This window comes from Leucopleurus acutus, assembly GCF_964270905.1.
Source record: "Leucopleurus acutus genome assembly, chromosome: 21".
In the NCBI taxonomy this organism is placed as follows: Eukaryota; Metazoa; Chordata; class Mammalia; order Artiodactyla; family Delphinidae; genus Leucopleurus; species Leucopleurus acutus.
In genome coordinates this window covers 10,411,910-10,422,084 of record NC_139163.1, presented here as the reverse complement: position 1 = coordinate 10,422,084, position 10,175 = coordinate 10,411,910, and the positions used below count along the sequence as shown (strand labels likewise).

The 10,175-nt window shown below is 53.7% G+C and overlaps 1 protein-coding gene across 2 annotated transcripts in view; it reads left to right on the top strand.

The window, feature by feature from the left end:
- Positions 1-4,704: 4,704 nt before the first annotated feature.
- The window catches only part of MYOM2 (myomesin 2), a gene marked incomplete at its 3' end in the record, with an annotated part of 74,403 nt that continues 68,932 nt past the window's right edge, over positions 4,705-10,175 (top strand). The window contains exons 1-3 of one of the 2 annotated variants that reach the window (XM_082863700.1): positions 4,705-4,812; positions 5,975-6,133; positions 9,993-10,128. In XM_082863700.1, the coding sequence (XP_082719826.1) occupies positions 4,706-4,812; positions 5,975-6,133; positions 9,993-10,128 (402 nt within the window). In that variant the 5' untranslated portion in view covers position 4,705. Of the gene's footprint in view, positions 4,813-5,974; positions 6,134-9,992; positions 10,156-10,175 lie in introns of both variants that reach the window. The other variant, XM_082863699.1, reaches the window with a different exon arrangement.

The window sequence follows — 10,175 nt, the reverse complement described above, 5'->3', positions numbered from 1 at the left end:
CACGTCGGATGGTGAGGATTCTGAGAGTTATGCTGTGCTCAGTTATATTTACTTTTGGAGCTGAGTACTTTGGAAAAACCTTGGGGAAAATAGTCCCCGCTGTGAATGGAACCTGTCTTGGGGACTGAGGGCATAGTTCCTCGGGGCTGTGGACCGACTGTACCCTTTCTGTTTCTCCAGAAGAGCTTTACCTTGGTGTGTTCATGGACTTCAACAACTTTAGCTGCACAGACAACAATTTCTTTTATGAACTGGAAGTAAATGTGTTTTCATTGAAACGTTTTCACAGATTAAAACCCTTCTTGGTGACATGAGAGATCGGTTCCAAATAGGCCTCTCAGGAAGGGATCAGGGTGGAGCCTGTCACGGACGCACGGCCCCCAGTGCTTGACAGGCTCGCGTTTCATTTCAGTGTCATGATTCCCAAAGGTGTCAGGAGCGATGGTGGGTGGGAAGCAGGCCGGTGCCGAGTCAGACGCCGGGATGGAAATTTGGCTTCGTCACCGGGAACCAGTGACCTGAGGGTTAGTTTCATCACCTGAAGCGGTTTCCTCATAGGAAAGGTCGAGATTCGAACCAGGACAGAATAAGGGGACGCATCTCAAGTTGTGTAAAGTCACTCACGATCGCTGAAAACCCCAGAACCTGTGTGTTTCACCAAGGTCGACTCTGCTTCTGTGGTATTTGAGGGCGGTCAGTGGGCGGAGCAGTGTTGCCTCCGGTGGTTTTAAACTTGGCCACAGATCCGGGCGCCGCTGGCGCTTGAAGGAATGTTCCTGCCTCCTCCTCTGGCCCCTCTGTTCTCAGCAAAACAAACTGAGCCCCGAGAGCTGGGTGGGCGGCAGGGTCAGCGCTGGAATCCCGCCCCCGACGCCCCCTCCATGCGAGACTCACCCCCCAAGAACTGTGCTGGGGGCCGCTGTCTTCGCTGTGTTTTGAGGCGTCAGCTGGGGGTCGTTTCCCTAAAGAGGAGAAAGTGGAGGGAGCTCTGTGCACACCGCCCGCCACGCCCTCCTCTCGGTGGGGTCCCCCTAGCACAGCTGGCCACGCCCCTCACGGCCCCAGGCTGAGGGGGGTCGGAGCCCATGCTGAGCCTGCAGGGAACTCGCTTCCACGAGGCGTCCTCCCCCCTGTCTGCAGGTCCCCAGTGGGGACAGGGACACCCGGGCAGGTTCTGGAATTTTTTTTTTTAATTTTATTTATTTATTTTTGGTTGCATTGGGTCTTCCTTGCTGCACGCGGGCTTTCTCTAGTTGCGGCGAGTGGGGGCTACTCTTTGTTGTGGTGCGTGGGCATCTCATTGTGGTGGCTTCTCTTGTTGCGGAGCACGGGCTCTAGGCGCACGGACTTCAGTAGTTGTGGCACGCAGGCTCAGTAGTTGTGGCTCACGGGCTTAGTTGCTCTGCGGCATGTGGGATCTTCCTGGACCAGGGCTCGAACCCATGTCCCCTGCATTGGCAGGCGGACTTTTAACCACTGTGCCACCAGGGAAGTCCCCAGGTTCTGGAATTTGAGGTCCACTGAGCAGAGCCCAAATGGGTGGCCTGGCGTGGGCTTGGGCTGTGTGGTGGCCCTTCCTGTGCACCTGGGCTGGGCTTAAGGCTCATACAGTCAGTGAGTGCGGGCAGGGGGCCCCATGCACAGAAGGTGGGAGTTTGCTGCCTTCCCCGGAGCAGGCGTCCCTAAGATGTCTCTGTCCTTGAAATGCAATGGCCCCCCGGTCCAGGCTTGGCCGGCGCGGGGCAGGGCAGGTGCTCCAAGTGCGGGTGGGTCAGCATCATGTCCACTCAGTTAGCAGAGAATCACGTGGGCTGAGCCCTGGGTACCGCCGCGGTCCCATGGTGTCCTGGGGGTCGTACCTCCAGCAAGTCCACGGTCAGAGCGAGAGCGCGGGAACCACGTGCGCTCGACTCCGGCCCTGCCCCTGATCGCCAAAAAGCGCCTGCTCCCGGCAGGAGACGTGAGGACTCAGCGGCCACACTGGCATCACGTCAGCCCAGGACACGCCGGGTGCTGACTGCACTCGGAGCCCGCAGGTCGCTGGCTCTGAGCAGGAGCAGGGTCCCACCAAGGGGGGGCTCTGAGGGTGCTAGCTGCCACACTCTACACATGTCGAGATAGCTTATCCTCTCCGGTCACCGAGGCCATTTTTGGATTCTTCCCTCTGCCAATAAACACACCCGGATCTGCAGGGTGACTCCACACAGATGTAAGTAAATATTGTGACGGGACAGGACCACTGGTGCAACAGCAGGTACAGGGGCTGTTCTGGGTTTTTCTGCTGTAGCTGACTTTTCCTCCGTGAGGGCAGGGGTGATGGGAGAAGGCGTCTAGATGAAACTGGCTCCAAGTGGTGACCCGTGTGCCCCAACACATCAATCCAGTGACCTGTCCCCAGCAACGGAGTGTGTACCTTATGGGCGGAAGCTTTCCTTGAAGATTCACCCTGAGTAACTCATTGGACAATCCCAGAGATGCAGTCGAGGATATTGTGCAAGTGTTAAAGTGATAAGTGCATGTTTTCAGACACCTGCAGAATTCAACTTAACAGCAACAAACAACGAGAGTGTGCTAGGGGCGGCCCCCAGTTGTTTGTTCCTCCCTACCAAGCACGGTGCCAGCACCGTGCAGATTCAGTAGAACGTCCAAGATAGAGAAATGATAGGTCAGCCCAAGGTCACTTCACAGTAGTGCTGGAGTCGGAAGTCAGTCCTAGGCCTGTCAGGTGTCAAAACCTGTGCACTTGACCTCAACGTTATGGTACCTCTTTCAAACCGGGGGTGGAATGGAGGGGGTATGTTTTTATTGGGTTCTTTGAGGTGCAGCATCCTATTATATATTCATAGTCAAATGTATGCAAGACACACGCTGGACCCTCAATGGAGACGTGGTAGCTGGTTTTTAGGAGGGAATTTTGAGATGAGTTAGTGTGGAGAAGTATAGAAGACCCCGAAAGAGAAGTCTGGTGGCCTCTGGATGGGCAGGCACTTTTTGTTTGTTTTTAGGGAAGTCACTTCTCCTCTCTGGCTGTCGTGTCCCCTGCCCCACTCGTCCTCCCCCATAGAATAGGGGTTTGGATAATCCCCAAGGATCTTTCCAAGCTCTATAATTCTGTGATTCTAGAAAGTCACAGTCTAAAGGGAACGGATCCTGAGACATAGACTTCGAGCAAATTCTATGCTTGTAAGGTTTTCTAACATTTGCTTAGAGGTGTGCGCTGCAATGAGGAATGAGGGTGAGGGCCCGTCTCAGGACAGGACCTGGCATTTTCTGCCCGTTTCCACCCCCGTGTCCCCTGGGGCTGTGCTCTGAGGCCTCCTAAGGATCCTTCTTTAAATCGGGGCAGATTATTCCAATTTCAACACAGAGGACAAAAATGGAGCTCGGGTTTGGAGGAGTTCTTGTGCCCCTTTATTTGGGAGGTTAATAATCACAGGGCGGGCTTCCCTGCTGGCGCAGTGGTTGAGAGTCCGCCTGCCGATGCAGGGGACGCGGGTTCGTGCCCCGGTCCGGGAAGATCCCAGATGCCGCGGAGTGGCTGGGCCCGTGAGCCATGGCCGCCGAGCCTGCGCGTCCGGAGCCTGTGCTCCGCAACGGGAGAGGCCACAACAGTGAGAGGCTCACGTACCGCAAAAAAAAAGAAAGAAAATCACAGGGATTTAGGGACATTGTCTGCGTCCCTTTTTAGAGAGAGTCGAGCAGCCCGGTAAGTTGGCATTTTACTTATTTGGGTGAACACGTGCAGCAAACGGCTGTCTAATACCTGCACTGCTTCAAATCCCCACATCCTTGCTGCAGGGTGGGTCTCGAAGACTTCTTGTTTGGGGAGAATTTAGCCAAAGAGCACTCACTTCCCCGCATCCCCCAGACTGTGGAGCTGGGCTCAGCCCCCAGGCCTGTCCCGCCCAACCAAGCAGGCCGACAAGTAGCCAGTGAGACGGGATTTTAGGGGACTGGGTCTGGAAGGCTTCCTGGAGACCGTTCTGTTCTCAAACCCCCCTTCAGAGCAGGAGAGTCTTCACCTCCTGCGTGGATGCTGAAACCTCCGTGCGGCTGCATGCTTTCCGGGGCGACGTTTCCTGTCTGCTTTTCCCGAGATCCTGAGCCCCAGGGTTTTCCTGCTTCCCACTTTGCCCCTGGGATGCCCTCTGCCCGCCCCACCTCCACCCATCACCTCCCCAGTCCATTGGGCTCTTCTCAAATGTCACCTGCTTCAGGGCCTCTGACTGCCGTGGCCCTGGACCACGTGCTCCCCCCCCCTTACTTCCCAGCACGTTTTGTGTCTCCTTTGCTCTTATCTCCTCCTCTCTTGTATTCTGTTTGTTTACTTCTGTGACCTGTGCTTTAATTATTTTTATCCTTATCGCTCACATTGCTTTTCACGGTTGCCTTGAACAAACTAGGTAGTTTGTAGACATTGGGTGAGTTTACAATTAAGTGAAACGTGCGGCTCAATCTTCTAATTTTTATGGAAGCAAACGAGAAATGAAGTCAGGTCCCAGGGAACGTAATAGGCGTCCAGGATTATCTCCTCTTATAGACTCTTTCTTACATTCTCTTCCCCCACAAGGGTTTTGCTAATTGGAGTTGATTTTCCTCTTTGGAACAACCTAAAAGGTTAGTGTGAATTGCAGGAGCCTGATCACTTTATAAATTCCAGGACCTCTGCTCTGTTTGTTACTCTTTTTCCTAGGTGTCCACAAAGATGTCGCTTGTTGCCGTGCCCTTCTACCAAAAGAGACACAAACACTTTGACCAGTCATACCGTAATATTCAAACAAGGTACCTTGTGGATGAATATGCAGCGAAAAAGTAAGTTGTAATTCACTGATGGGGGCAGGCCGAGCCTTGATGACGAGCTTTGTCTGACTTTCAAGGCAAGAAGCTTTATCCAGTCCCCTGAAGACTGGAGGTGAACTGGTTTAGCCGGGGAGGTAGGGAGGGCCGTGCTCCCTGATGCCTGTGTCCAGAGCCAGACGGGGAACGTGGCTGACCCAGCTGCACAGCAAACTTTATGTGGGGCACTGCATGGCATCGTGGCAGGTCCTGGCAGATCCTAGTAGATCCTGGCAGGTCCTGGAAGATCCTGGGAGATCCCGGCAGGTCCTGGTAGACTTGCTCTTAGCCCCTGGTTTAGCTCATGAGTCGTGGACCTTCAGTAATTGCTCCTTGACTTCACTCTTCTTCACATGCCTTCCAGAGCTAGAATCTAAAAGGTCACCAAACAGCGAGGGCGATGAGAAGGAAACCCATGGGAAAGAATGTCGGTGGGACAGAAGTTAACGGGGGCCGAGTGAAGATGGGATGGAAGCCCATCTCAATGATAATTTTGCTACGTTAATAATAATGTTGCAAAAGGTAGACTTTTCGTTCACTGCCTGATAGGCTGGCGTCAAGCCGCAGGCTCATCTGTGAGTTTCTGAGGTTCTGCGTCTGCAGGGGCCAGCGGCACATGCCCTGGCCGCCCACGTTTCCCCGGTGTTAATTCCCCGTCCCGACCCCTGTATTTAGAACCGCCTGTGGTCCTTTGTGCTTAGCTGCCATCCTGGTAACAAACAAAGCCAAACATTCTGTGCCCCTCCCAGCAGCCTCAGGGAGCTTCGGATCCCTTAAGATATACATATATATATAATCATGGCCTCAGGCCAAAAGGGCCTGGAAGGCACTGGCTGGCCTGAGGGAGGGGCAGGGGTGTCGTGCAGCTGAGTCTGGGGGCACGTCCCTGTGGGGGATGGGCCTGTGCAGTCGGGCTGGAGGCCACACTTAGGGGGGTGTGTGTGTGTTCACATGTGCCAGTAAGCGCATACATGCAGGTGTGCCTGTAGACATGTGCATGTGTGTGTGTCCGTATGTGCAGGTGTGGGTGCCCTGCATTTCGAGGATGGTTTGGGGGCGTGGAAAGGGAGTGATGTTGTTTGTGACGATGCATTTTTACACTTCTCCACCACATGTGATTTTTCCCATGTTCGCCAAGGCGCGCTTCCACCCAGACGTCTTCCCAGAAATCTGTCACTCAGGAGTCATCCTCGCAGAGAGAGTCCAGCCAGACAGCACCGGGGGGGACCACCTGCAGGTTGTGTGCCAGGAGGGTGAGCTCCGCGCTGGAAGAGGACGAGCAGGAAAGGAAGCACAGGTAATGCCCTGCCCTCTCTGCCTGATGCTGGGCCAGCCCCCGGGGCCGCGCGCTGCCCTGGGGCCTGGGCAGGGGCTCTGCAGTCAGAGAATGAGGCGGCGGGGGGGGGGGGGGGGGGGGGGGGGTGGGGGTGGGGGTGGGGGGGGTGGGGGGGGGCGGGGGGGCATAGCTGAAAGGGGACGTGTGCAAACTGGGAAGGGAACACTGGCTGCAGTGAAAGCCGTGCACGACCGTTTTCAGTCGATTCTTATTCTCCACCGTCATCATCTTGATTCGTCCCGACAAGGAAACGACTGGGGGTGGATTTTCTGCATCCTCGTGCAGAAGAGAACCCTGCGGTCCAGAGGACCCACGGCCACTGTCCACACGTTGCAGCTGGATTGGCCTCAGGCCTCTGTCCTCTGCCCCCAGACTCACTCCCTTTCCCCAGAAAGCACGCTGGTCCCATTCGGAGGCCTCAGGACCTCAAGGGCTGAGTTGGAGTTTTCGAATTTCCGCCACCAGCCTCCTCGGCTACTAAGGAACAGCTGTGAGGCTGGAGACATGAGTGGGGAATCTTCCAAAGCGAGGCCAGGATTCCAGCCACGTGTCCGTGTGGACACAGAGCTGAAGGGAGGGGGTCCTGTAGACCCTCATGCTTCACATTTCTACAGACTCAGCTCATGGGGAATATGTCACAGGAATGGGGTGGGTGACTAAGAACCTCGGTCTTAAAATTATTTCCAGATCACAGAGAAACAGGTGGTCAACTGCCTTGGATCTTTTCAGAGCAGAGGACTTGAGCCTCTCATGTATGCTTCATTTCGTATCTGCTCTGTTTTTTACCCCTCACCTTCTCCTCCTACTTACTTCTAGAAAGTTTTCTCTGTATCGCTAAAACGCTCAAAACTGGAAGGAAAATGAGATTTGACTCAACATGTTTCAGTCTGAAAGTTGCACTATGACTAAGGAATCTATTTAGTGAAAATATTGTATAGCTGAAAAGATTAGCCTTTATTTATTTATTATTATTTTTTTGCGGTACGCGGGCCTCTCACTGCTGTGGCCTCTCCCATTGCGGAGCACAGGCTCCGGACGCGCAGGCTCAGCGGCCACGGCTCACGGGCTCAGCCGCTCCGCGGCATGTGGGATCTTCCCGGACCGGGGCACGAACCCGTGTCCCCTGCATCAGCAGGCGGACTCTCAACCACTGTGCCACCAGGGAAGCCCTAGCCTTTACTTAAAAATTTTGAATCATCTTTTAGATGCCTTATGGGAATTTTGCCCTGAAAATGTATTTTATTGTCAAGTGAAGACTTCTTTTGTGAAAGAATCACTTCAGAATGTGTACATTAAGGAGCTGGGTTTTTATGTGTTGGATTATTTCAGAAAGGGTTCTACTATGCTTAAGGTTTTGGCACAGGGAGTGAGAAGACCAGAGCTTTATAATTTTATTTTAATCAGTTATACCTTGGTGTGATCTTATCCCATAAAGTTCCTACTCCTCAGTTTCCTGGGGTGAAATAAATGGGGAAAGGAAGCTTGTATTAATCTGAACAGTCAGGGAGTGGGTTACCATGATTGACGTGGTTCAGCAAAAATGACTTTTGTGACAATCCTGGCTGTTGGAAATCTTCCTAAAACACATGAAGCTACTCTTGCAATAGCAAATCTGACTCAAGAATGTATTTTGATTCTTGATGACTGATTATAACGTTACTGTGTCCCTGGAGCCCAGGGTAAATGTCAGTCCCTCTGGGCAAGCACAGTGGATATAGGTCAGGGCTGTGTCAGCTCTCCACGGAGCCCAGCACCCATGCTTTGGGATTCTGCATTTTAGGACCCTCACAGTATTTTATTCTCACAACCCATGTGCATATCTCCCATGTGAAAGATCTTATTGAAATTAGGTCTTTCCTCCTTTAAAAGTAAATCTAAGTAATTGGAGGTTTTGGTGAGCGGGGCCGGAGTTAGTGGAGATTTTATCGCAGCCCCTGCTCTGTCCCTGCCATTCGAGGGAGCCGGTGTAGGGTGATTTGAGGAGTTCGATGAATTCCAGTCCTTATTACGATAATTCACTACTCTTGCTGGCCTTCCTGAAAGTACGTATTTATTCCTTACCTCCTGCGGCAGATATGAGTTTAAGCTACAGGACAAATCGGTCCTTGGAGAGAGATGAAGCTATGGGTTCATCAGTTTGAGTTAAGCTGTGTCTTCATGTAAAATAAATACCAATGAGGCATCGGTGTGCCCTGAAGGGTCTGGAAATGTCCTCCTGGAAGATACAGGGGATTAGAAATGTCCCTTTGATGCCTCTACTTCTGTGCTGTGAAAAGTGGGCCTCCCTGCGTTATGCAGCTGTCCGAGGGGCTTGTCTTTAGGGCCAATGCACAATGAGTGACATCATTCTGCACAAGGGGGCAGTGTCACAGTCACCCCATCACAGACTAGCAGGGGTGCCTTCTCAATGTCCCAGATCACAGTATTTGGGGCTGGGCCGGCCAGGGGGAGCAATTCTAGTTCTAATATTTATTATAAAACATTCGGGACTGGCAGTGCTATTGACAAGTGCAATTCACATAGACATGCTAAACGAGGTCCAGGTGGGACTTCTGATCCTTTAAGCTTATCAGGACAGTTTGCTGCACGAATAGAGATTTGCCTTTGCTTACGCTGTCATTTAGTGGGATTCACTGCAGACAGGAAAGCTCGGTTCCTGCGAGCCCTCTTAGCAAAGCGCTCGCTGTTTCTCCCACCGGGACCTACAAAATCATTTCTGTGCGTGTGGCTCCAAGAGTGAAGGGGAGCCGGGCAGTTGGGATTACGTGATGTGACGGGTGTGCACCCGTGCCTAAAAACCTAGACGCTTGTTCTCCTCCGTGGAGAATCACCATGAGCAGAGGGTGTGGGGAAAGGCCGGAGGGGCGAGGAGATTGTGGGTGTGTGTCCGGGGAAGGGACGCAGGCAGGTGTGGGCTGGGCTGGGCTGGTCGGAAGTGAAGACGAGGCTGAATCAACACTGGCTCGGGGTTTAGCTTTTATTATAGTTCCTGTCTCCACGGTTCTGCCTGAAGAAGCTGCAGAGTTTCCTGAAACTCTGTGTTCAATCTCCAACTTCCCGGACACCTGACACCAGGCCTGCGATTTGCGCTGTGTCTGGAGAAGCGCAAACTGGTAGTCAGGGCTGCGGGAGAGGCTGGGGATGGGGGGGAGCTGCCCGGGTTCTAGGACGGCTTTCCCCACGCCGCTCGGCCACACAGAGCAGGAAGTCCTCCAGTCTGACACCCCACCGTTATGAGCCACGTCCACCTGGTCCCCGCCTCCCCGGCTGCACACGTGATGTTGCCGTTTTCCCTTCCTGGGCAGCCCAGGGAACAGCAAGCCTCTGGCTCTGCTGGGGCCTCTGGAACGCGGTGGTGAAGGAGGGGATGGGGCCGGGGAGGGGTGACAGGGTGGCTGGACGCACCGCTGGGCCAGGCAGTGCCAGGATATAACCTGTGGAGCCCATAGAGGTGGCCCTCGGGCCAGAAAGGAGGTGCCCCTCATTTCTCTGCCCCGACAGATTTAAGAAGCTGCTGACTGTATCCTTTTACTTTTTCTAGAATACAGACTTATTTCTTAATTTGAATCTATTAGTTCAGAAGGCTTCACTTCAGTCTTAAATTCACTCAGAAACGGCAGCCTCTAAGGAAAACGAGTAGGTCCTGTGTGTCGCCGCACAGAGGAGAGCTTGCAAAAGAAGCAGAAGTAGCTTCTCTCCCACCCTCTCCTCGAGCCCACTTAGGAAGTCCCTGGGGACCGCGTGTCTGGTCCCAGGCCCTCAGTGACCACATGCCCTTTGCACGTGTCCCGAGAATACTGTGGCGTCTTGGCTTCTGCAGGTACCAGTCACTGGTGGCCTCCTATGGGGAAGCCAAGCGGCAGCGTTTCCTCAGCGAGCTGGCCCAGCTGGAGGAGGACGTGCACCTGGCCCGCACCCATGCGCGGGACAAGCTGGACAGATACGCCTTGCAGCACGTGGACAGATACGCCCTGCAGCACGCGGTAGGGGTGGGCGGGTGCCG